Here is a 26,972-nt window from a genome sequence, read left to right as displayed (position 1 = left end):
CAGAAGCAGAGGTCTTGATACAGAAGAGGCCTACGCTTAATTTCGCGTGGCTTGATCTAATAGTGCATAAAATGAAGGCAGTAAAAATCTAATTAGTTGCTCCTCTGGTCGTAAAGTAGCCTAAGTGCGGAAAATGAAAGCAACTGTGGTATGAAAATATCGTGCAGCTGTTCAGCTCCGCGTTGTTTGCTTTCTCATTTTCTCCACATAATTACTCTATTCTCCTTTCCCTTCTCGTGGTGCAAACAGAAAGAGAGAGAGAAAGAAAACAACCAAAATAGCATACACTCAAAAACATTTTTTGTTTTTCGATAGTCCAAGAAAAAAACACAGTTAAAAGCAAACAATGTTATTAGTTGAACGTTTTTGTGCGCATGGATTCGTTAAGATTATTCCGTTATCTCCCATTTTAGATTCTTTGTCATCCTTGAATGAATTCGAGTGAACTTACAATGTTCACCACACGGTGGCAGTGTTACTCTAAAACCAGACAGGATAACTCGCCTAAATTCCCAGTCTAACCTCACTCTTTACTCGTTTTACAAAAAAATATTAACTTGACTTTTTTCCTTTTTTATATACCGTTAATTCTCAAATATAGTAAATAAAAGCTTGTGAAACAATTACATAAATTCCCAAATATTAAAAGTAACCCCTCTCTCACTTTCTCTGAGATGCAAGCTTGATATAAACCTAAACAGCCTAAACATGGGTGGTCTTTTCTTCTCTGAGTTGACTGATAATAATCCTTTCCACCTTGAAACTACTCTGCACTTCATAACGTTTCCTAAGTAGCCTTATGTCAGTAGCCTATTGCGTTAGACTTATGGACACGCAAAAAAATAGCCTTAATCTTAATCATCAAAACAAACATGAATGTAATTACAAATGTGGTAGCCTATATTTTTCATCATACGATGGACCTGAATAAATCTAGTTTTGTTATCCCACCGGAAACATTTCGTTTGTCGTGTGCATGTGCTCTGGCACTGAAATGGTTTACCAATAACAGTCCTACTCCGCCTTCCCCTTTACCTCCCCAAGAACTCCCTCTCTCCCCTTTTACATCTCCCCTTTTCAGTCTCTCCAGCTCTTCCTATCACAAGATCGCGCTTTGTCTGTTTGGAGATGGCGAGTCCATCCAATGATACAAGGAATCAATGACTGACGCTCATATGAAATGCAACTCACTATCAAAGAAAGTAAAGAAGGAAAACTATTTATTGCTCGGGGACCGTTACTAAGGAGTCATGTGGGTGCAGCTACGGGTACATTTGTTTGCATGAATATTTACGACATTTTACGCATATAATTTCCACCTGGATGAATTCACTTTTCTTGTAGCCTAATAATAGCCCTGCATTTGCTCAAAAACATTATTCATCTATAGACTGCTTGATCTCAATACAGTTGTCAAAGTTGATCGGGGACTTGATCTTACAAGCAATGAGTTCTTACTTCGTCAATTCCCTCTTCACTAAATTTAAAGGAGGCGATTCTCTGCGCTCCAACTGCTATGATTGCTCAGGGTACGCGCCGGATCTCGGAAGCAGACCATCTGTGCTGTACGGTCACAACACAGGATCTGCGTTTCAGCACTCGGCTCAGTTCCCGGAATTCTACCATCACGGTACATCATCGTTCTCCCACGCATCTTACCAACAGAACCCGTGCGCAGCCGCTTACTCTGGAGACGCCACGGGAAACATCTTGGGCCAGGACACTTTACAGAGACAGTCGTTCTTCAGCGCTCCAGATGCGGATTTTACGCAATTTGGGGATTTAAAGGTCAACAGTATCAGGGATGATTTGGAAAGTGCAGAACCGTGCGCAGCGCAGCTCTTCCCATGGATGAGACCACAAGGTGAGATGAGCGAAGAGAAACACCTAGTCTGTTACAGTCCCACATAAAACACCGTAGACAATGGTAGGCCTACTTATTACCCCCAATTAAACTCTTTATGGCACCTATAGATTAGTGAGGAATTAACACCCCTTAAGAAAATCCGGTTTGCTCCGTACACATTATTTAATGGCAATGAATAGAAACTTTGAGAGTTTTAAGACTTTGTTGTTTTTACAGAGATAGATATGTGATCAACCAAACGCTGTTTAGCCGGAAATAACGCTTCTTTCCCCCCAAATAGCTACCGGCCGGAGAAGGGGCAGGCAGACCTACAGCCGCTATCAGACGCTGGAACTGGAGAAAGAGTTCCTGTTCAACCCTTACCTGACCCGCAAGCGGCGCATCGAAGTGTCTCACGCACTGGCCCTCACCGAGAGGCAGGTCAAGATCTGGTTTCAGAACAGGCGCATGAAGTGGAAAAAAGAACACAACAAAGACAAGTTTCCCTGCAGCAAAACGGAGCAAGAGGAAATTGAGAGACAGGGGCAAGAGGGGAGCCAGGTATCAGAAAAGCACACATCAGGAGAAGATGACTCGGAGACTTCCAGTAATTCTAAATAGGCTGTCGACTGTAAAAGAAAACCATGGCTGCAAATATAAGTTTGAGGTTCAAAATGACAAGCAAAGGCTATCAAATACAAAGCCAATCATGTATTCCGTTCATTGAGGCATTTCTGTTTTCCAACAGTGATTATTTCCGCTTTTTTAATGGTTTGATGATGTATCAATCTCAGTTTTGTAAGGTTCCACTGGTGTTTGTCCTCGAGTATGGTGACCGCAGTGAGGGCATATGAGGAGAAGGATATGGTCTGCATGGCGTCTATTCCTATCTTCAAATCTTCCACAATCCAAGATATGTTCTCTTCAGTAACTTTGCTGCAGCATAGCCTATAACATGGGTGAGGAATCAGCATTAGTGAGTGCATTACTGTATCTCTTACTGTAAGAAAATGCACTTTTTGTGATAGTTAATTACTGTTCGAAAAAGGATTATTAAAGTTTACAAATCTACAACCGAACTACCTAATATATGGGTCATTGCGTCAATCATTAATGTCAGTGTATCCATGCGTTGTGCTTTCCTGAGAGGGGATGGTTCAGACGCACAATGTTATTCTTAAAATGCTGTGTAAATATTTCGTGGAAGCACTGTTCTATTGTATTTTCTATTGTCTTTAACTGGAAGTGGTTCCTGAAAGAAGCCACAATAAAATATGAGAAAAGAATCCCTTCGTCGCCTTTGTTCTTTTTCCTCTTCCACTGGATTGCCTATAATGAAAGGTTTTCTTTTTCTGAACACAAACACCCAAATTGTTGTCTCAGTTATTGTCTCACTTCACTTCCCGAATAAACAAATATAAAAGCCTCGGTTGCACGAATAGCCATAATGGATTTAATCATTTGTAAATCAATCTCATAAAAATTAAATGAATTAAACTGTAAATCAATATAAAAAATTAAATAAAATTGTAAACCAATAATCGCATTACCCCTGTAAAAAAAAAAAAAAAGTTAAAATTAAGTACAATCAACTTGGTTGTTTAAGTCATTTCAACTTAAATTAAACTGACTAAAAAATGTGTTGAATCTTGTATAACATAAAAAGTTAAGCAATGTAAAAACATATGTTGTCATAACTTAGCCTTTTGATTATATATTTTTTTTACATGCGAGATGGATTGCAATAAACATGGGTGGCCAAAAGTTGTCTTGGTAAAAGGTTTCAAAGGTGTTTAAAGTAACTAAAGGGTATGGTGAGTTACTCTTAAAGCCATAACAATAAGCAAGCAATAATATTAATGAACAAACATAAGCCTATAGCCTGTATACTTTTTTCTTATTCACATATTACATATATATTGACAACAAAGTGTCGACCACCGAAACCATTTGACCCCAAGCCAAAAGTTCAATATGAGCACTTGCAGGCAGTTTACTGGCTTTTATTACTCTGGTTGGATTCCCGAGCAGTCTGGTCTCAATCTCTGTCTCGTCCTTTATGAACAGCAAGTGCCAGATGCCTCTTAATTGTGCTATACCTTTCTTTCAGAGCTTTTGGCTGCCCTCAGTCTATAGGACATTCATTGCCTGAGATTAAATATTTGAAGATACTGAGCTCTTCTCTGTGTACACTCTGGTCTATTAATGTGGTGTGTAATTTACTCTGGTATAGTGTGATTTGAAAAGTATATATATGTATATATTCCTTGAATGAGTTTAAAGAAATAGATGAACTAGTGGTTTTTTCCTTTTTATTTCGTCCAAAATGGACCTCAAAGTATTGTCATTATCATTTCAAACCAAAGACAATGTAAAAATACAAAGTTGTAGAATTCTCTAAATTCTAATTAAAGTTAAAGTCGTATTTAAGCTGATAATATCACCTCAATATACAGAACAACAAGAATGGTTTGATGGCATTTTTAATGCTTTTTTTCTCCTTAATTTTAATTCAAGAAATTAAAGGATTTTAGTCAAGTTAAACGGAATGTAAACCTAAATGTTTTCAAATAATATTGTAGGCCTATTATTGGTATGATCGTTTTACTTAAGAATGCATATTAAATATAAATTGACGAATTTCGATGTAGGATTATGTTTAGAGGTAGCCTGCACCAATTCCGTTATTTTGGCAAAATGTGATCTGCATTTGTATATAAAATGAGCCGGCCACTGAGAAGTGCACGACCAACCAGAATAATGTTGAATATTCTAGAAAAAGAGAGATTATGGCCTATTAAATTGTCAAAGAGAAATCGAAATAATGGAAATATGGATGTTGCATGATATTCTTTTGCCAAAACAACAAAAGTAAGGTAAAATGTAGGTCTGCATGTCATAAGAATTTGCATTATTTTAAAACAACAATGTATGCAACGGGTATAGTAAACACAGGAACTGATTTGAAGTTTATCTGCTGAGGACTAAACGGTATTGAGCTGTATTCAAATACAGATATACTTTTTAACTTCCAAAGAACGATAAAACATCCAACTATAACCAGCCACTCAAATGGTTATAAGGAAACCAATGCTGCAAGCCTGCCTTCTGTGTGTGTGTGTGTGTGTGTGTCCACAAAATATGAAACCTTGTTTTGATGTTGACAAGGGTCTACAGTCGGGAACACATTTTTTTTAATGGTGTCAATTGTATTCAATTGTATTTCGATGTTTTTTTCTATGAGCAAGACATCATGAAATCAAACATTTTAAAAGCCCGTATTTTTAAAGAAAGTATTTTTAAACGAATTTCGAGGCCTGGACAGAAGAAAATGTTAGCGTTTTCTTTAGGGCGTACAGGCTTATAGGGAGGCCTATAGAGGTGTTACAGATTGTTTATATATTTTATAAATGTACCATTATTAAATTATAATTATATCAGATATGTTCTGTTTTAATTATGAAAAGCTGCATATTTTCACATTTCTGAGAATATCAAGATCACAATCTAAAACAATCTCACGGGAGTAACTAAATATATTTTTTCAGCTGTAATGTAATCCTAAATTAATAAAAAACGAAATATATTATGCCACACTTCGTAGGGCCTTTCATCTAATCTCATGTGGGCAAACATTATATTATCTGTACTATTATTGACGAGAATACGTTTGAAGGAATATATAATGTAAAAAGACTTCTGTTTGTGTGTAAATGAATTACACATATATGTATTACATTGTCTACTCTTCTCAGAAAACGGTGGTATTGCCTATTATACATCACCGTTTTCTGTGGGCTCAAATCCATAATGTGTGGCCTATTAGCAGAATCATGCATTAAAATGTCCTTTTAATAAATACATTTATAATATTTTTTTTCAATAAAACAGTTTAAAACAAGTTATTTAAACTATATGCCTACAGTTAACGAATTCAAGTACATTTAGAATCGTTTATAGGCCTAAAAGAAAAGCGTAATTTAATTATATTACATTAAATTCAATTCAATATAATTCTCAGTCTATGCCATCTGATTTTCTCTTTCTTAAGCTAAACTTCAATAGAAATGTCTAAACTCAAAATATAACAGATGGAAACGCTTATATTATGAGGATGGAATTATTATTTTTTATTTTAAGTTTTAAGAATACAATAACGAAAAACACTGACATGCATATGGTTTGTTAAGCTAAATGAGTAAGAATTTGATTCTATATTTTATTTAGCAGGCTATTACACAAAAATGTAGCGTTCTGTACAATTTCAAAAACATGCTTGTTGAGTTCATAAATTTAAACGAATGTAGAGTGGATACACTGTATTACATGCTAAAATTTGAAATGAATATAATTCTGAATGTATACCTCGTATGCTGCTTTTTGGGCCTTTTTTGGACAGCACGCGCTGCTGATCTTCAAGAGCATTGCCTTCTCGAGGTATAACCTACAGACCATGCTCGGTCACTTTTGGGTTATACTGTTTTATGGCCCCAATAAATGTCGGAAATAAGTGTTTGTTCGTAGATACAGGAAGCAATTCTTTCCTCCACGCATGTTTAGTGCTGTAAAAAGCTTTCACGTTCCATTTGTCTATTCTTCTCTTAAAGTCACCTGACAAAAGAACGCACACTGCTGAGAAAGAGGGAATGGTGCTCTTTAATTTTCAGTGTAATTGGTCCATTTTAGTTTTTAGCCACAACTGGTCAAAAGAGCCTCTATTTCTATAGCCTAAATGGAAATCGTTTTTTCTCTCTACATTTCGTTACATTTGCGTTGTGTTTAGTTATAAACATTGCAAAACCTTTGTGTAGCTGGTCTATGAACCATCTATAAAACAGAAATGCTAGTAGCCTAATAGACTTAATTCTTCATCTTCAAAAAAAGAATGGATATAGCCAATATCTTTGGCTGTTAATGAAGTGAAGGCGTGCTTTTTTCTCTCTTTTAACGAATAAAGATGGCGGCGACCGAGTTGCTGCTGAAGCAAAGCAATAAACTCACAGCTGTTTATGAAAATTTACAACTTTGTGATAGAACTTTATGTGTGGTTCTGCCAGCGGATTGGCTGACAGGGGTCACGTGAGCAGCTCTCTGTGAACATGAACTTTTTATGATTTCCCAAGTGGCTATAATGCAGCATTCTTTTGGTCAGGGCGCAGTCAGTAGCACCTCTGTCCTTTATGTTTTTTACGTTTTGTTAAAGCAGACGGAAAGACAAATTCTCCTGAGCTGGGCGAATTGTGTGCGTTAATATGGATGGAAAGCTCGACGTCACGCTAGTACGAAGCGTCTTTAGATTTTCACATCAGCTAAGAGTGCAAGGGTCAAAATTCACTGAGGACCTTAGTTTATTCTTCTCTAATTTGTCAAGTTTTAGCTCTGTCGGTCTTAGCCGTAGGCTACATTCAAAAAATACGACACGAGATCCTGGTTAACCGACGAATCTGCGAGATTGTTTTGGATCATTCCACTGAAGCGGTGATGAACGGGAAAAGAAAAGGTAGGACTGGACCTATAGGCTTCTGTACTCCACTTATTCCAGCGATGTCATGATGCAAAAACAAATTTCCTTACACAAAATCATCTTCTTGAGCATGTCTTTTGTATAACAACACAAACAAATATAGATAAGAACTAGTATGAACATGCAGTAAGACCTCAGGCATCGTAAGACGGTTTAAAACGATCGACATGATGCGTGTCACAAATAGACCTATTTGTATCAATGTTTTTAAATGCTAACTTTTTTATTTGGCTAAAAATATATGCTTAAAAAGAAGTATTATTTACAGAGTTACAAGATGGCCGCTGCATTCAAATGAATATTATGAGATTTACATTAACTTTGAGTTTACAAATCAGCATTACTGAGTCTCTTAATAGCAAGGCAATTCCCCATTATAACAGTAATCTGCAAAGTCCTTTTGTGATTTATTTTTACATTAAGGGCTGTAAAGTTGGCTGTTAAAGTTGGATGTTTCAGCCATTGTAATTTCTGCTGTTTATAGCTTAATGTTTCACGGAATTTGCTCAAACCCATGACATCTTCTCTCCATCATTCATTCATGTTTCTGAGGACATTTGTGAAGGATTATGTTTAAAGCATCAACAGCTTTCTAATTGATGTTTTTTTGTTGTTGTTGGGGGACAACAATGATTTTGTTTATTTTTGTATGGGCTAGATAACTTTGTCATTCTGAATCGGAATAACCAAAATAATGTTTGGTTTTGAATTACAATCAAAAAATTGTTCTGGTGTGTCCCTGAAGAAGCACACCTTTTCTCAGTTCTTGCTCTGTGATGTCATCTAGTGACGAGATGTGGTAACTGTGGTGAAATCCAGTGTCTGTGTTTGGGTCTTCTCTGCATGTGATCTGACTGACTCACGACGTCTATTGTTGCCTATATGTTCAAACAAAATGTGCCTACAATGAGCAAGTAATCGACAAATGCAGTTTGGGCATTAGTTCATTAGTTGGGCATTTGCATTGGGTCTAATTTTTAATGGTCGGTGCTACTCTTGCTCTACGATATTTTATATTTCACCTTGCACTGAAATTGTGTAACGTCCTCGTTAAAAATTCTTTCTTTCTTTCTTTCTTTCTTTCTTTCTTTCTTTCTTTCTTTCTTTCTTTCTTTCTTTCTTTCTTTCTGTGAGTGGGTCAAGTTTGGCTACTAATAATACAATACTATATAATATTAAAAAAGAAAGTTTTGTATTTTGTCAGATGGTGATCATATCATTTACTTTATCAGACATCTAATTAATCTAATCTAATCTAACGACAAAAGAATCGCTGCAGTTTTACGAGAATGTCCCATCCTCCTTCCAAGTGATAAACACAACGATAACGTCATCAAGTACTTACAGCAGCCTATCGATATTCAATAATACCTTTAAAGATCAATTTTTATTAATTTACAAAACAGAATAGTGATTAATGTTTAGCTTTTCTGAGAGGTTTCCTTTCGCATTAACTAAAGGCTTAAGCCACTTTATTATTTAAATATTACAATTCAAAGAATGTTTAACTTATTCATTTGTTTTTAATTATTTTTTATACGTCAAGAACACTATAGACATTACAATTTTAAAATAAAATGCAAACCGGTCCTGTAATTGTGTTATAGGCTATAACGCTGACGTTGTTTAAACAAGACAACAAAGAACGACATGGGCTGGACTGAATTTAAAATGGAAGTGTTAGGTGTAGCCTTTTTTTTTTAACGTGGATTGTTGAGTTTGTATTTTCTTCTATTTACCATTGATGCATGGTTTTTATTAATACAGGAAATTTGCTTGGTTGTATCTCCGCTGTGGTTACATAATGTATTGCTGAAGCAGGTTTTCATGAGTTCACTAAATATGTTGCACATCTGCATGGAGAAAATTACACAATATTTCGATATACAACGTGAAAGCCATTCTGAACGGTAAAATAGATAGATAGATAGATAGATAGATAGATAGATAGATAGATAGATAGATAGATAGATAGATAGATAGATAGATAGATAGATAGATAGATAGATAGATAGATATTAATTGTTTGGAAGGCCTAGATTGAAAATGCGCCCAAGTTATAGTCTTTCTAAAACGAGCATAATCACTCTTCATAAATTAGCGTATTGAAGTCAAGTTGTGTCTGTGTCTTATCTATGCTGGGTTGTTTTTTTGTTTTGTTCTGTTTTTATAGCAAGAGGGCGCGCTGTATGTGTAAACAGCAATACGGTATTATTAGGCTAAAGAGGGTAAAGGTCAGTACAAGTTCGTGTTGGAGAGTGAGAGTCCGTCTGTACGTCTCTGAAATTCTCTCGTGCACCTGAATTAAGCCATGATGTCTGCATGATTTTCAAAATTTTGAACATTGGACATTTTTTAATGAAGACAGTCGAAATGTAAAATGACGTCCAGTTGCACACATATCTGAGGCGTGCTGAGTATTTCGTTAAAAAAATAGAAAATGTGCCGGGGAAATTAATTATTAACCACATACTCCTTTAAAGTAATTGTTTATTGATATTATTGCATTTTAAGATGTCTTTTTTCGTTCTTTTTTATGCGTTAAACGGAGAAAAACACTTGCGTCTGAGTGTTTTGATATGCCCTGGGGATTCCATTCTGTGCAACAAGAGGGCCCCCACCACACGTTATCCTGCTGTCAGAAGTGCTCAGGATTGGTCAGGCACTGATCAGCTGGTCCGTTTCCCCGCGGTCTCAGATTGGCACCTCGCCACCCCCCTTCGGCTAAAACCAAATCTCAGATAAAGTAATGGCAAAAACCACTTGGACTATAAAACACAACAAATCATAACACTCGGACAATAACACTGGCCACCCCATGAGTTCCTATTTCGTCAACTCAACTTTTCCCGTGTCCCTACCCGGAGGACAGGAGTCTTTCTTGGGTCAGATACCGTTATATTCCTCTGGATATACAGATCCTTTAAGACATTATCCAAGCGCTACGTTCGGAGCTACCAATGTCCAGGACAAGGTTTACACCTCCTCGTATTACCAGCAAGCTGGGGGCGTTTTTGGACGAAGCGGATCCACCAGTGCTTGTGACTACACAACACCGAACATTTACCGAACCGCTGACCGCTCGTGCGCTATCGGAGGTCTGGAAGACTCGCTGGTCCTAACTCAGGACCAGTGCAAGACGGACTGCTCTGAACAGGCTACAGAGAGATATTTTAACAGTGAAGACAAACCGTGTACCCCGGTTTACCCGTGGATGCAGAGGATGAACTCGTGTAATGGTAAGACACGTTTGCATGTCTAAAAATGCCACACTACGACTGTCAACATTTAAAAGAATAGATAGGCTACACAGTCTTCAATCTTTAGAGACAGGTATAGGCTACCCAGGTAAAATAAATTGCTGCATCCTGAATAGCCTATTGCGCATTTTAGTAACCGTAAAGTATAAGCGCTGAAGTCTTCCACATTTTATTAGGCTATCTATTAGAGTAAGATGCACTCAACTGAACGACTTTTAATATAATTTCTTAACGTGTTGGGCTAGATAAAATGCAGATGTCAAATCTGATGTCGCTGCAGTAATAACAGTCTTCGTAATCGTAATAGTGATAATGGTAACGATTGTAACTAGTGTTCTTTTATTGTTCACGTTGTCCTGTTTGTATGATTACTGGATGTTGACCTAGCATGTCTTTCTTTCACCTTTTTGACAGGAATGCCTGGAAGCACTGGCCGCAGGGGTCGTCAAACCTACACTCGGTTTCAGACTCTTGAACTGGAAAAGGAGTTCCACTTTAACAGATATTTGACCAGAAGGAGAAGAATTGAAATATCGCACGCTCTCTGTTTGACGGAACGTCAGATAAAGATATGGTTCCAAAACCGTAGAATGAAATGGAAAAAGGAGAATAAAGTGATGAACTCCGCAAAGGGCAGCGAAGAGGAGGATGGTGGAAAGGCGGGGTAAATGTTAAAAGCAGCTTATGACGAAGCCCTGGAAACATTGTACATGTAGCCTGTAGTTTGAACTAATAAGTACTGGTCTGTCCAACAAGAAAAAAACTACCTAATACGTTTTATGTTGCCCTAATAAGCTTCAAGAGAGACTTTTTTTCATTAAAAAAAACCACACAAAAAAAACATGCTTCTAAATCACCTCTGTAAAGACGGTAAAAGATATGGGAGGTGCTTTTACCACTATTATATATTTTGCGGTATTTGGCCTGTCTAAACTAATAAGACAAATGTTTTCTCGCTGTTTGAATATTCTAATGCCTATAATTTGAAAGAAATCATAATTTCATATTTCATAATTACATTGATTATGTGGTTCAATGTTGTGTGCTAGAAAAAGAAGAAAATGGGACATTTTGATGCTTAATTTATTGGGTCGTCACTTTTGTGTATGTGTATATGTGAATGCACTAAGAATAACACGTTATCATACATTGTTAGCAATGTCATTTTGTCAATAAAATGATTGTTTAACAATACTGTGGTTTATCCTTCTTTATTTTTATGGGCATCTTCTCAATGAACCAGAGACATTTTATTAGCAGTTTTATGCGTTGTAATAAAATATTTTATCTGATAGACATCTGCTAGGCCTATATATATATATAGAAAAAAAATATTATTGTTATTATTATTATTATTAGGCTATATAGCCTATATATATTTTAATTTCCAACTCTTTACTGCCTCGTGAAGCTGTGCTGGTCAAACGGGCCAGTTTGAAATAGGAATATGGCCTATTTTATATTTTATTTAGGCTATATATTTATTCATTTTTTATTTATTTTGTAGATCTAGGCTATGTCTTAGTTTGACTATCAAAAACTAGGTTGACTAACCTATGTTAAGAAGCCAACTATGCGGTTTGGTAGCCTATATGGAATCACTGAATAAAGTCGCTGAAACAGCCAAGATTGCTTTGAGAGTCTAAAACTAAAAAAAAAGGAAAAGAAAAATGACGAGAAATATCCACACTTTGCATTAATTTAGCTTACATCTATTTGTAAATACGACTTAGTGTTAGTGTTCCAATAGCAATAGTGTTACAAAATTATGCAGCAAAAAGGCTTTCCGAAATTGGCAGGTGTTTGGTTATGTTACAGTTCTTCCAGTAGGTGACGCCCTCCGCTAACGTGGGATGTGGCGCTCGACGGGGAGGCACCATTGAGTTGAACCTAACGATCATCATTTCGTCATCATTTGTAACCATAGAGCATGAATTACCTCTTGAAGTCATCAGAGAGAATTTACGACTGGTCAACAAAGGCACGTGATGCCCTAACGCTCTCCCATATTTGGCCGCATACATGGCAAAAACGAAGTACAGTGCATTGCTATAATTCATTATTACATCATAAATTGTGCGGCGCTGGATTTTAACGACCAAGATCTACAAATCAAGACATTTTAAAACATCCAAATGAGCTCTTATTTTCTAAACTCGTTCTCAGGGCGCTATCCAAATGGGTCTGACTATCAGTTACTAAATTATGGTACTAACGGCGCTATGAACGCTTCTTACAGGGACTCCACCAGCATGCATTCCGGGTCTTTCGGTTACAACTACAATGGAATAGACCTTAGTGTAAATCGTCCCAACAATGGCCATTTCGGGGAAGTTGGAGATAATTCTCGCTCTTTCCAAAATACGGGTCAGGAGACCCGGTACAGACAGTCGAGCTGCTCGCTCTCGTCTCCAAATCCCCTGTCTTGTGCCACCAGCGAGACTCTGGAACTGAAGGGTTCATCTCCTCCATCTGATCAGAGCACACCAACCGGCAACAGCAGACTCACCAACAGCAACAATCTCACCAGCAGCAATAGCACACATTTTGCGGACACAGACGAGACCAATGTCTCGTCCGAGACCGAGGAAGGAGCACAGACCACCAGCACCACACGTACGCAGAAGCAAGAATCTGTGGCGACCTCGACTACAACACCCAACGACGGTCAAACTCCACAGATATTCCCATGGATGAGGAAGCTGCACATTAACCATGGTATACACATCTCCTTTTTTATTTAGGCATTCTAGAATGAAAATTTCAAAGCCTTATTTGGATGATAACAGCTTATTAAAGAAGTTGAAGTATACGTGGATTAAATGCATGTTTTTTTATTCGTTTAGAACTAATGTTTGTCTTACAAAAAATAAGAATCCTTTGACGAACCATTGATTTCACCTAAGTATAGGTTAAATAGAGAATAACCACTCTATCTGGGGGGTGACTGCATGTAAAATTATTGCATGTGTGCAGCAATAAAGCCATAAAATGCAATGGTAGGCTACTAAACTACACGTCGCCTTGAATATACTGTAATCAGCCAGCAGTCCAACATCCAAAATGTAACGGACATTTAAGTCCATTTCCGTTTGATGGCTTGGTGATGTTTGCTTATTATCTCTTTGCCCTTGCTTATGCCAGATATGACTGGACCTGATGGGAAACGGGCTCGAACAGCTTACACTCGCTACCAGACGCTCGAGCTGGAGAAAGAGTTCCATTTCAATAGATATCTAACACGCAGGAGGAGAATAGAGATAGCTCACGCTCTCTGCCTCTCAGAGAGGCAAATCAAAATCTGGTTCCAAAATCGCAGGATGAAATGGAAGAAGGACAATAAACTGAAAAGCATGAGTCTGGCTACGGCGGGGAGCGCATTTCAAAATTGAGCAAATCAAGTCACATTAATTGGAAAATTCGACTACTGTTACAGCGCTGCACCTTTCAGCTTGTTGGTATCACCTGACGACGTGTGATTTCCCCCGTGCAACTCAAAAATTGTCAGCTCTTGAATATTGTTATCACATATGCTAAACTAGTTACAATTGCCATAAAATGAGTGTGAATGTCAAGTGTGTCAAGTTTATACATTCGTGGAGGAAAGCATGTTCCATGTGAGCTATTCGTGCAACGTATTCTAGACCTGTTACAAGAATTATGTACAGTACAACTCGCACTACCTAACTATCTTAAGTGATAGTGTAAAAAAAAAAAAAGAAAAGAAACTTTTGTTGTATCCTTGAACTTGTATTGAAACGTCATGTATTATTCACGCAACATGCTATATTCTTGTTATGTACCGGGCTTTTTGATTTCTCGTATAGATGATACCTGCATCGCGAGACAAATAATCTTTTCGCACTTACATTTGTGTACTTAGGCTGCAGCACAAGATTACTTTGGGCTCGTAAGATGTCCATGAAGAATGTCTTTATACAGTAGTGACCAATATGTTATTTGTAGTGCACAACGTGAGTTATGAACGTTCTGTGTTAAAAGTTGGAGAAAAAAATGTTTTGTTATTGACATGTTGATGGTATCTCTGCCATTTTTTTGTATTTGTGTCTGAACTGAAATGAGTTGATCCAAAAAGAAAAATAAAGTTTTCTCTCAGTCATACATGAAAGTCTCTTTTTGTTTAGGCCTGTTTGGTTAGTGATCCCAACGTTGGACAATTCATTACATGATGGGACACTAGTTCTTATTTCACCCACCAGTTCATCACCTGATATTTTACACTTTAAATATTTTAATTTTCTCTTAAATGAAATAACCATTGTGCATGTATAGGCTATCTTAAATTAAACCATGGGTGTTATTGTTAATGTTCTGTTGCATTCAGTTTTTGCTGCGCTTTGCGAGCAAACTATGGATATCGGTAAAGAAAATGGCTTATAAAATGGCAATACTCAAACTCAGCACTTATGTGTCACAGCACAACAACTCACGATATTCTAACCATCTACATTATTTGGTTGGAAACACAAATCCACCTGACTATTTTCTTCTGAAGTCCAGTCCATAACACCAACATGTAGCTCTAAAAAAGTCACGTGAGGTCCATAAAGTTAGTTTTATGGTTTTAGGGGGGTTGACAATGTGCTACATAATTCACATTCTTGAATGTAACTGACTGTTTAACTGCTTCAGCGGGATTCTAAAGGTTGTGGGCAGCATGCGGAGTCTTCTCAAACTGGACAGTCCTTATATCCCATGCTGACTAGGCTGTCAACAATGATTTTCATAATATTTCTGCTGGATGTGAAACGATAAGATGTCGTCTCTGTAGTTCTCAAGTAAGTCTCTTTCTTGGCTACAGATGTTCATTCTTGTAATTAATTGTTTTTAAAGGATCACGAATTTTAGCCAATTTACAATTTTGTTTAAAGCTGTATAAATGTGAGAGAATGCAGACTTGTTTGGTTTACATTTTATTTAATGATAAAATACATTTGTAAAACACGTTGGATTTTGACTCGGTCAAAAAAGAAAAGAAAAGTCATTAACCTTAAATGTGTGGCTGAATGCATAATAAGATCAAATTTGTATTTGCGAAGCTGTTTATTTTGCGTGGATAAATAATGGAATATATTGTATCCTTATATTTTCAGTAATACTTGAAGAAATAAATAAAAAAATTCTTTCACTTTTACAACATTTTAAAAATCTTCTTCACAACAGATGTCCAAAAATTTGGAATAGTGACATTTTATCATGGGTAAACATATACAGAGAAAGTTCACTTGGTAGCCTACATTTTTTGTTGGTAATCTATTCATTGGTAAACTGTGTGATTAATCAGGCAAAGATCAGTCTGAAAAAATAAATATATATACATATTGTTTTTGTTTTACCCTCTTTTGTGTATTGCACATTATTGTTTGTCTGGACTTTTGAAATAGGTGCAATATTTTGGAGGTGAGGTTTGAAGCGTTTGCGTGTGTGTGTGTGTGTGTGTGTGTGTGTGTGTGTGTGTGTGTGTGTGTGTGTGTGTGTGTGTGTGTGTGTGTGTGTGTGTGTGTGTGTGTGTGTGTGTGTGTGTGTTTAAAGATACTAGGATGGGATGTGGATGTAACTATTTTCTCGTGATAGAAACGGTTCTTCGATTCATAACTATTAAAGTCCCATTTTACCCCTATAATGTGTTTTGCATATTGATAGGGGTAATCTGGGCGCTGTTCTCATCAATTATTCATTGGGAAGGGATCACTCCGAGGTCAGGAGACAAGAGTGGCACACATGCCTTATACGAGAGAAGCACAAGGTCCATGCCAAACTGACTAGATGGTAATCCTTCGCAGTTTTGGAATACATTTTCACTCAACAGTCAGTTCGGTCTAATTCTCTTAAAGGCATTTTTTATACTGATTATTCTACATTGTTGAGAGGGACAGACTTTGTGGGAGAGTTGTACGAGCAAGTAAATTGTATCCTATAGTCGACGCAACGCTAAACAGATTAAATTGTTTTGAAAGTTCTGTTATTATGAATTTTGTTCTGCTTGATTCATAAATAAAAGCAATGTCTCTGAACGTTAATTTTGTTGCTATTTAGATTGATGTAATGTTGCTTCATCACCAGCAGGGCCCGCCTCACACCGAGCTCCTGATCGGTTTTTACTCATTCTGCATAGCGGGACATTCTGATGCTTTCAATTTTTTTTAGGGATAATAAAACAAAAAACAAAAAAACACGTAAACTGCGAAAATGGAAAGCTTTTTCAATGTGGCAGCTTCAATTTTTCTTCTGTTGGTTTTTGGTGTGGGACCCAGGTCTAAACAATTATTGTTAAAATAGTTCATTAAATAAACCGTGAGGAAGGGTGTAATCATAAAGCAATGGGAGTATAAACCTAGTGAGAAAAAAATCGCTTTCTGTTAGAAATATTAAATGTGGAAATTTCCAAATATCATAGCTAGCCTATAGAATATATATATATATATAAAAAAAAAAAAAAAAAAAAAGAACATAGCCTACTGTGCGTGGCATGGTGAAGGATCAGAGTTCATGCTGAGGTCACTCATCCAGCTTATGTCCTGTGATGGCACCATTCTCAGCTTTTGTGGCAATGGCAAAAAATACAAATAAAAATTGAGAGCGGTGACTAATATAAAACTCAGATAAGTTCTTGTAGGCTATGATGTATGCTATTTTTTTCCGAAATAATTGAAATAACTTTATAAATAACCATACTGCTATTTGTCTAGTCATTTAAAATATATATTTTATATGTGTATTTATAAAAGTTTAATTAAAATAAAATAAGAATTCTTGGGGAATATTTAATCAGCGGTCTGTTTGTACTCGGTAGTGCGATAACACGTTCAGGAAAGCACTAATCGAAAGTGTGCAGCAGCAGGATTGCCTAATGAAGTTGATAAACGATATTTCGCTTAAGGTTATCTTGAATTTTTCATCTTTAATCGATCGTTATGCGCCCAAAAGGTTCTGCGATGTCTTCAATGAAGCTGTTGGAAGGCTAGTCCTGCAGAGACACACGAAATGAAAGTCCGAGAGAAAAAGCCATATGCTTAATACGTAAAACATGGATATACAATGTGAAATGTACTGGAGGAAAAGAAAATGTAGAGACATCGAGAAACAAGATGGGGACCACCGTTTGTGCAAAAGAGTGAGGCACATAGTAAGTTTACTTATCTCTTTATGATATCAGGATTTCATCAATGAATCAGATTTGCGTAATAGCCTTGCTTTTATTTTTTACAAGCTGGTATATTAATATAGCCTAAGATAGTATGTTTAGATTAGATTAGAAATATTGAGGTATAAGTGAAAGTAAATAGCAAGTAACTAAAAATAACTATCCTAATGCACATGATATAATGGGTGCAAATCTGAAAGTTATCTGTGTTCAAATGTTGTTGTTGTTGTTTTCAACAAATTCAAAATAAGGGGTCACATTTGGCCTGGCAGAAAAGTTTAACAAATGCCGATGATGTCTGTCATCTATATATACCCTGTAGATCCGAATTTGTGTGAATAGAAAGTCGCAAATTCGTGTCTTGGGGAATATGTAGTTGACATAAACACGACGCCATAGTGGAATTGTGGATAGCCTAACATCTTTTTTGTCCCCTGCGTACTGCTTTGTTATTTATTAATGTGTGTGTGTGTGTGTGTGTGTGTGTGTGTGTGTGTGTGTGTGTGTGTGTGTGTGTGTGTGTGTGTGTGTGTGTGTGTGTGTGTGTGTGTGTGTGTGTGTGTGTGTGTGTGATTATTAGAGACATGCTTAAAATAAATCCTAAACATGATGCGAAGGTTTTGAAAGTTAGACACCTGATGGCGCTACATCATTTGTCATATGGAGACAAATGCTGGCCTGCGACAACGTGAGGAATTTTTCAGCATTTATTCTTTAAAAAAAAAACCCCTGCAGGATCATTCATGTGGTTTTGGTCACCACTTTGTTTTTAACCCTTTTCGCATTCTAAAACTCTCTAAAATGTATTTTCCCATGTTCTCAGAGACAGACAATGCTATTTTCCAGATATCAAGCAAAAAAGCTGAATCCATCAACGCACAGAGGCTCATAACAATTAGGCTATAAAACAATTATAAAGCCTAGCAATTTACATAAGAATAATACAATAATCGAAATTGTAAATACAGGATATGACAAACTGTGTTACTCAATGTCTCATTATGCTAATTAAACCTGATTTTACTTTCCTTTATTTGTAGCAACAAGTGTATTCCAATGAGGCTGCGTGTGACCCTGGACACGTTTTCCATGCTATTCATCAATTGGACAGTCTGCAGACAATTGAGAAGAAGGAACATGACAAGAAACAGGTAGCCTCATTTTTACATCAGGAAATACTGCCAGATATCAACTGGATTTATCTTTGCTTTTAGATTACATAATGCATGAATAATGAGGAAGTCAGAGCCTATCCATAGTGTTGTGTGGTTAGGCTATTTTTGTTATTTCTTGAATAAAATAGACTTCTGTCTCTCGTTGATACAAAGAGTAGTTCACGGTGAAGGGTAAAGAGGTGGATTAAGTAAAAGTGAAAAGATACTGCTTCCACGTCCCTTATTTGCCAGTCACGTGATTCATTAAATTATTAATGAAGAGGCTGCAGAGCAGAAAGGCAACGTAGCCAATTCGTCAAGACTGGCTTTTCGCCGAGCAAACTTGAGTGCGTTTGGGAGAAATTTCTTGGGGCTTTTCCCTCGCAAGAAGCTATCCTCATTGCTGTGAACAGTCGAGGGAGAATGTAGGATCAACCGCACAGCATAAGCACCACACATTGTGAGTAAGCCTTTAGATCTAAAGCTAATAGATGCTATATGCTACTGTAGTTCCGCAGAATTGAAGAGAACATGTAAAGGCCAATACTAAGATGCATATTTTTTCCACTTCCTTTGGAAAAATTCATAATCCGTTCATTTAAATATAATTGTATGAAAACACTACCCTGTTCAACTATATTACAAATGCAAGTAGGCTACCTGTTATATTGTGTTATAGGCAATTTGTTTATAGCGAAAAAAATGTTCCAGAATACGCGGTTATGTACCGCACACTTTCTTCTTTAAACGCATACGTTTATTCTTAACATTTATGTAGGCATATGTGTGTAAATAATCCTTTTGCTGGATTTTTGCTGGTTTTTGTACAGCCTTATATGAAATATATGAGTATACAATTGTAACAGACTAAGCTCATAAATATTTTGCCTACAAGTTAGTCTATCTCGAGGATTAATGTAGGCCTAATGAATATATAAAGTATTGTGTTGTAGGTTGGGTTAAGGACTGGTAATATCAATAAAATGGTTAAGGTTAGATTGTTAAGGACTAGATTGGTTCGTCTGATGGTGACTATATCAGTTTAGGCCGTCTATGACGAATCCACTCTTACAATGACATGAGCAAAGCAATGGAACACTAGAGATCAACTTGAGAGATCAAAGGCCCTCGGACCTTTGGGGAATTGATCGCAGAACCATCCCGAGACAGCGGCACTCTCTCATCTTCAACATCACTAATTACAATATCATGCACGAATAATTCGAAACAGATGTTCCCTTTACAAGCGTTTACAACAATTTTATGGTAAAGATGTTAGCTGACATATTGGAGAATATAAAAATGTTTTTGATGGTGCACGCGTCTACCAGAGTTATTTGTGTGTTTTCAAAAATATGACTCGTTATCCTACTGTAGATAAAAAGTATTTTCAGTTTTCGTCGTCATAACCAATGATATATGCAGCATCTGTTTTAACATAGCCTATTTGTATTCTGTAATTTAGTGTATGCACATGTAATTTAATGTGTTAAATCCCCAGACATTTAATTAATTTTAACTGGCTCCTCAATAAATGCCTTAAACGTTTGTTTATCTCACTAAACACGAGCCACTATCAGTTTATTTAATTTAAAATAGCACAAATCTCTTCATTGGTTTGTGTTCTTGATCGTTTGGTATGTACACCACGTCAATACCGCTTCAGAGCAACATCCTGATCTTGCTTAATTTTTGTTTGTTTCGCAGTTCAATTTATATCGATTGCTAACTCCGAGAGACATCCTTCTTTGCCTCCATCAGCTTTTACATTCAAGGCATTTGTAATCCTCTCAGAAGAGGACAATTTCCTTTCAGGAGCCTGATGTCGCTTTAGACAGAATATGGATAATTTAACGTAGTTTTGTTTGGTTATGATGTTTTCTTTTCTAAAATGTGTCTGATTAGTGTTGGCTCATTATGCACATTTTACCCGGGTCTTTTGCTCACTCATAGATTTGATACACTCGATCCTTTGGCTTTTATCACTTAGGCTATATGGTAAGCATTTATTGCATTTCTATCGTCATATCATGGAGAGGAACATTTGTATACACATAAATAAGACATTAGCCTACTCATGTTGCATATTCAGTGACACTTACAGCAGGACTTCGGGGTGTACCTGAAAACATTATTGTTTTCAACAAGGATTTAATATAGGCTATGTAATAGCAAATATTTCTGTGATTTGTGACTCTCTGCGAAATCAAGCTGCTGAAGAATAAGCTCACAGTTTGTGAATGGCGGAGGATCTGTCTGGGTGATTAATAGCCCTAGTATTTTGGCAAAGGTTCAAGACGAGTTCACTGGGCTTTGTGCGTTGTTTTAGACCACTGCACACAAACCTTTCCCATTGTTTTTCCCCCAACTAGTCTCTTTCTTCGTTATTTAGTTATGTTCTTATCATCCCAGTCACGATTAAGAATAAATATATTTTGTCATTTCAAAGAGCCACCATCGTCTTATTTTACATGCTTCAGCTATTATTTTCCATAACCATATGTCACCAGAACCGTTTGATTTAAGTGATTTTCAATTGAGATCTTGTTGTAGCCTACTTACATTCGAGATAATTAATTCAAGAGCATTATTATTTTGATGCTCATGATTAACGATTTTCCAAACGTTGTTTTTCTGGTTGAATTACCTTCCGTGTTCTCATAGAAAAAGACAGACGATGTTACTCAGCAATACAAAGATCAGATGTCTCTAGAACTTATAGGCTAATGGGTCTAATAACACGAAAATGAAGTGCACATGGTTATTTTATTTTTAAGTTTTTCATAAAACAGTTCATTGTTCCGCTATACCAATATGCTATCTTTTTTCAAATCTGTACAATTATTTCGACACCCTGAATGTAAAAAGATAAATAAAAAATCAAATTAAAAAAGCAATTAAAAAGAAAATAATTTCTCAAATTTTTAAACGGATTATTATTATTGTTTTTGCATACAGGCTATGTTTAATATTTTTAATGCAATTGTTCGTAGGCTACATGTATTCAGCCCATTTCTTTGGCACAGTGTCTGCTAAAAAAATGTTTTAAAATCTATTATATATTTAATTTATTCTGAGTTTGTGATTTGCTCACATTGCACAACAAGGCGCATTTTTAACTACAGCTATATGAAGAAAAAAAAAAGACTATTGTTATACTTTAGCCTATGTGTTTTTGTCAGCAGCACAGTGAGATATTCTGGTTTCTGGCAGTGCATGCTCCGCGAAATAAACACTATTCATATCTTTTTGTCCTTTTAGTTGCGATGATGGATTCATGTTCCCTGACTCACACCGTGTTGCTCTGACCCTGCAGGTCATCTTCCAGCGGGCCTCCGGATTCATACTGTCACATGACACGAGAGGCCAGAGTTTTTCTAAACCCACAGAAAGGACCATAACTGATGAAAGCTGTCCAGAAAACGCAGAAAACGAACAACAATAACGCCTGTCTCATAACGTCGCGGAATTATTTGCAACAATGTCGTTCTGCATTTGAACGTAATGACAAAATTCATCACAACACCAAACACATTGGGTAAGAGACTGAAGACGAACTTGCACAGTGAGATGGAATACAGAACAAGATAAAGAGGACGTATAAACGAAAGAGAGAGAGAGAGAGAAAGATGTTGTAGTTACACCATCCTCAATCAAGACAACTAACACGTCAGTGTTCCTTCCTGCAAACTACCTGAGATAACTTTAGGAATCAACAAGTTAACTAGCCTACCAACCCATATTTTCTTGGTTGACAGAAGAGGAGCGCGGCATTTGGTGGTGAGTAAATATTCCTACAGTTCAGATATCTAAATTAAATTAGGCCTATTATTTACCAGTAACACAAAAAATGAGGCAATGTTAGAATTAGTAGCCTAATAAATGTAAACTATTTCACAGACAATGTGGGAAATCGGTGTTCGCTGTTGTTAATTCAAATATTGTTAATGCGAGTTTTATCCAAATAATTGGTTCAAATCCAATTAATATGAATTATATCCTCTTTAACAGCTCAGGAGCGACAAGAAAACCCCGCTGGGATTCATTGCCTCAAAAAGAGCACGTACTGCTATAGGCTACAAGTGACCAGCTGTAGAGCCTGCGAAGTTCCTCTTCAACCCATATTTGTGCTGGCGGAGACGTGTGGGAATGCCCAGTTTAGGCTACTCAAACTTCTACTGAGAGGAAAATAATTGTCTGTTTTCAAAACCGGAGGATGAGGCAAAAAAGATTCTAGGTTGAAAAGAATGTCTCTCGTTATAGCTGGACCATCTTCAACAGCCGATCTCCACCGTCTTGAGTGAAACATGCGAGATATTTATTTATTGATGGCATCTACAGTGCCTCAGGTAAAAGGCCCTTTCGCAAATATGGGTGGGTATGCTTATCCAGTCTATATACATTAATGGGTAACATTCTCTGGACAACCACAAAACTGTCATGTTCCCCAGAGCGTAATGTCCCCCTTCAAATGATTAAATGCCAGTTTGATGTAATATTTCCAAAATTAATTTTTAATGGTAAATAAGTATTATAGTAATGTACTTGGTTGATTTAATAACGTCACGGGGGTAATAATTCAAATTATTGTGTTAAAAAAGCTCTGTGTATTTTACATTTTAGTGCGTGTTATTTATAATTTATTTTGGCCCATGATGGGCTCAATTCAAGGTTCTCGCGATGTTCATTTGAAATCAAGATAATCATCAGAGTTTATCTGGGACAATTTACAACTCTTAGCCTATTAATAATTTTCTCTATTCGAATGGAAATTGTTTGTCACTTGCACACAAAAATTATGATATGGGTTTCACTAATCGAAATAGCATACGATCTTATCTTTTGCTTTTAATCCTATAAACCAAGGGCATGTTTCACGATCTCCCTCTGCTTAAATATGAGCCAAATATTCTAGCATTATATAAAACCTTAGGCTACATGGGAGATTAAGCCTATATCTAAGCATTATTTTAGAAAGTAGGGTGGCTCACTATATCGAGAGGGAGAAGGAGAGAGAGAGATAAAGCCATCTCTGGCTATGGTGAATATAGAAGTTCATTCAATCCAGTTAAATTAGGAATTTTGACTTGAAATTAGCACAAGAAACTCTTTAGAGAAAAAAACACACACAAAGGCAGACTAGCCTACTTCAAGTCAATGGTCTACGTAGGCTAAGGGGTATGATGAATTTTTAGGGCCTATTTATTAATAGCTTTCAACACAACTTCAGTTGTCCTCTCCGTCACGAATACAATAAATTCACTGTTATAATCGCTGTGTTCGCTTTAATTCACATTAGATCTACATTGGCAGTTCATCAGATTGATGGGTGCATTCGATTGATGTGTTTGTCATGTAAATACGAATCGTTTGATGGACACCTGCAACGCCCAGAGTGCTACCGCAGGTCGCACACCATTGGTGCAAAATTAGTCACATGATCTGTCACTTAACTGATATGAGCTCGGATAGAACTTTGTGTGGTTTGACGTACTGCTTCGAGGTTGTAGGGGCACTGGGACCACACATCGGCGTATATTGACCCTGCTTAATCAATTTTGCTTGGTCAGTCAACAATGAATTCCTACTTAGATTATACGATTTATAACCGTGGTGCTAACACTTACAGTTCGAAGGTTGGATGTTTTTCTATGGAACAAGAATACTTGCCAAGTGCTTGTGCAAGTAGTACAAATAGTTACATTCCCGAGGGACGGCCAGTCGGAGGAAACACTTTTACACCAGCGTCGCACGAAACTCATGGCACAACTTATGCACAACAGCCATACCACATCAATATGGATATGGGGAAAACTGGACACACCAATTTCTGCAAGCAAACCCGACCTCCTCTCTCGGACTATGGACATCAGCACGTTCTCACTCAAACAGATGACCACATGCGCCTTCAGTCCCCTGCTTTTTCTGTCGTGAATATGGGATCCAACATTGGAACTTACAGTGATTCGAACTGCAGGCCTGGCTCGGTCTCTGCAAGCCATTATCAGTCATTTCCTTACGGAGAACACGAACCACACGGCTATGGCTCGTTCAGCAAGTACCAGGTCTCCCCTGACAGTGACAGCGACTCTAAGACGAACATCACACAAGCGCCAACATTTGACTGGATGAAAGTCAAGAGGAACCCCCCTAAAACAGGTGAGTTTAGGGTACAGTGGCCACTACATTAATGAAGGCTTTGTCATATTAAAATGTTGTCAAATGATGTATCTAATCTTATCTTTTTTATTCATAATGTTGTCTAAAGTCGCCGAATATGGGATCCACGGCCAGCAGAACATAATACGCACCAATTTTACCACCAAGCAGCTCACCGAACTTGAGAAGGAGTTTCACTTCAACAAGTACCTGACCAGGGCTCGCAGAGTGGAGGTGGCCGCAACCCTCGAACTGAACGAAACGCAGGTTAAAATTTGGTTTCAGAATCGCAGAATGAAGCAAAAGAAGCGCGAGAAGGAAGGAACAGTCCCGATAATTAAACGAGCGACTCTTTGCTCTTCCGGTCAAAGCGCAGACAACTCAAACAGCTCATCCCCGGGTGCTTCGCCTACCTCAGACACTTCCACTACTATTTGATTCTTACGTGCATTTGTGCCAAACGAACTTCTGTTTCATCACTGTGCTGTGGAGAACTACCTAACTTATTCTGCTTTCCTAGACAAAGCATTGTGCTAGTGTGTGCAAGTGTGTTTAAAGTAATCAGTTTTGCTGCATTAGAACTACTGAATTCATGGTTTAACAGGGTATATGCTTATAGTCAAAAGCAAGACTTTTAAATGTTGTTTCTTCTGCCATCAGTTGATATCTTATTTTGCACTACAGATTCATTCCTCTGTTGAAAGAGAAAAAAAATGTTGAAAAGACTGACATGTTCATGTATTTAGAAAACAACCTGGCCTGTGACATTGTGATAAATAAATATTTTATTTTTCTGAAATATGTTTGATTTATAATTACATCCGATTTAAATCAATTTATTGATTTTTCTTTTAATTAAAAGGCTTTTCATGATGTTGGTAAGATTGTGCCCTTTGTCCGAGGATGTTGCAATACAATGGGACCTAATTTAAATCAGTGTTGCTCTAGTCTGTATAGTTTGACTAGAGGAATGTTGCATTACACACCGGGTGGCTTCCTATGACCTTTTCACCTTTTTGTGCCTCCAAGCTCTCTAAACATGTAAACACTCCTTGGTGCCCAGAATAACACTCACTGTCTAGTTTTGAGGTTTCAATCCTACTTGGCACAGCGCAACAATACGGCAGGTAAAGAAATAGGACTTGTAGCTGAGCAAGACCCTTTCTAACTCCAAGTCATTATGATAATTCATAAGGCCCTTTTCATCAGATTTGAAGAAGAGTGATTTATAATGGCCTGGTTTCACAGACAAGGCTTAGATTAAGCCAGGATAAGGCCTTAGTAGTTCAATTTCATTTAAGTAACTTTTACAAACGTGCCTTCGAGAAAAACATTACTGATGTGCATCTTGAGGCAAAACAATGGCACTAACATTTTAAGATATCTCAGTGCAAGTTGCTTTCAGTTAAAACATCTCAAACATGCATTTTAGTCTGGGACTAGCTTAAGCCTTGTCTGTGGAACCGGGGATAGGCCTATATGTAATGCACTTGGAAATAAAACAAATTACCTTCATTTGCACAAACATTTATTAACTGCAAATCTGTTTATTAATTTCATTTTTGGAACATCAGATTCAGAATCTAAGCAAAGAGGTGAGCTATTACAGAGGAGGGGGGGGGGGGGGGGGGGGGGGGGCTGTTTAACCCCAGATACTATCTCCATTAGCCTCAATTCTTCTAGAAAGTTTGCAAAGACTTGACAACCCTGTTTCATTCCCCTGATCATCTGATGGACTGCTCCAATATTTACTCAGGGTGTTGGGTTTGCACAGTATTTGCCCCAGCAGCCACGCACTGTCAGCACCATCTCCACTGACCAGGTTCACTTGGAGTTCAGGCCTAAATTAATTCACAAAAGCCAC

At 37.2% G+C, this 26,972-nt stretch overlaps 4 protein-coding genes across 4 annotated transcripts; all 4 read left to right on the top strand.

Annotated features, from left to right (window-relative positions):
* Positions 1-1,328: 1,328 nt before the first annotated feature.
* hoxb8b (homeobox B8b) lies at positions 1,329-3,396 on the top strand. The gene is made up of 2 exons (XM_081393144.1): positions 1,329-1,864; positions 2,148-3,396. The coding sequence occupies exons 1-2, from the start codon at positions 1,447-1,449 to the stop codon at positions 2,465-2,467; spliced, it is 738 nt and encodes a 245-aa protein (XP_081249270.1). The 5' UTR covers positions 1,329-1,446; the 3' UTR covers positions 2,468-3,396.
* Positions 3,397-6,941: 3,545 nt separating this feature from the next.
* On the top strand, positions 6,942-25,980 carry hoxb1b (homeobox B1b). The gene is made up of 5 exons (XM_081393262.1): positions 6,942-7,346; positions 18,836-18,946; positions 22,266-22,729; positions 22,961-25,108; positions 25,218-25,980. The coding sequence occupies exons 4-5, from the start codon at positions 24,526-24,528 to the stop codon at positions 25,544-25,546; spliced, it is 912 nt and encodes a 303-aa protein (XP_081249388.1). The 5' UTR covers positions 6,942-7,346; positions 18,836-18,946; positions 22,266-22,729; positions 22,961-24,525; the 3' UTR covers positions 25,547-25,980.
* On the top strand, positions 10,056-11,817 carry hoxb6b (homeobox B6b). Its single transcript, XM_081393263.1, has 2 exons — positions 10,056-10,609; positions 11,045-11,817. The coding sequence occupies exons 1-2, from the start codon at positions 10,189-10,191 to the stop codon at positions 11,296-11,298; spliced, it is 675 nt and encodes a 224-aa protein (XP_081249389.1). The 5' UTR covers positions 10,056-10,188; the 3' UTR covers positions 11,299-11,817.
* hoxb5b (homeobox B5b) lies at positions 12,512-14,749 on the top strand. Its single transcript, XM_081392269.1, has 2 exons — positions 12,512-13,348; positions 13,775-14,749. The coding sequence occupies exons 1-2, from the start codon at positions 12,766-12,768 to the stop codon at positions 14,020-14,022; spliced, it is 831 nt and encodes a 276-aa protein (XP_081248395.1). The 5' UTR covers positions 12,512-12,765; the 3' UTR covers positions 14,023-14,749.
* Positions 25,981-26,972: the final 992 nt, after the last annotated feature.

Source organism: Scardinius erythrophthalmus (genome assembly GCF_964197995.2).
Source record: "Scardinius erythrophthalmus genome assembly, chromosome: 18".
NCBI lineage: Eukaryota > Metazoa > Chordata > Actinopteri > Cypriniformes > Leuciscidae > Scardinius > Scardinius erythrophthalmus.
Note: the sequence above shows the minus strand (reverse complement) of the source record. Positions and strands in the feature narration are given on the sequence as shown.

Excerpts from the sequence above, each read along its gene's own strand:
- hoxb8b (XM_081393144.1), top strand. The coding sequence starts at position 1,447 with ATGAGTTCTTACTTCGTCAATTCCCTCTTCACTAAATTTAAAGGAGGC. Across the intron at positions 1,865-2,147 it reads CCCATGGATGAGACCACAAG|CTACCGGCCGGAGAAGGGGC; the intron begins GTGAGATGAGCG and ends CCCCCCAAATAG.
- hoxb6b (XM_081393263.1), top strand. The coding sequence starts at position 10,189 with ATGAGTTCCTATTTCGTCAACTCAACTTTTCCCGTGTCCCTACCCGGA. Across the intron at positions 10,610-11,044 it reads GAGGATGAACTCGTGTAATG|GAATGCCTGGAAGCACTGGC; the intron begins GTAAGACACGTT and ends CCTTTTTGACAG.
- hoxb5b (XM_081392269.1), top strand. The coding sequence starts at position 12,766 with ATGAGCTCTTATTTTCTAAACTCGTTCTCAGGGCGCTATCCAAATGGG. Across the intron at positions 13,349-13,774 it reads GAAGCTGCACATTAACCATG|ATATGACTGGACCTGATGGG; the intron begins GTATACACATCT and ends TGCTTATGCCAG.
- hoxb1b (XM_081393262.1), top strand. The coding sequence starts at position 24,526 with ATGAATTCCTACTTAGATTATACGATTTATAACCGTGGTGCTAACACT. Across the intron at positions 25,109-25,217 it reads GAGGAACCCCCCTAAAACAG|TCGCCGAATATGGGATCCAC; the intron begins GTGAGTTTAGGG and ends TGTTGTCTAAAG.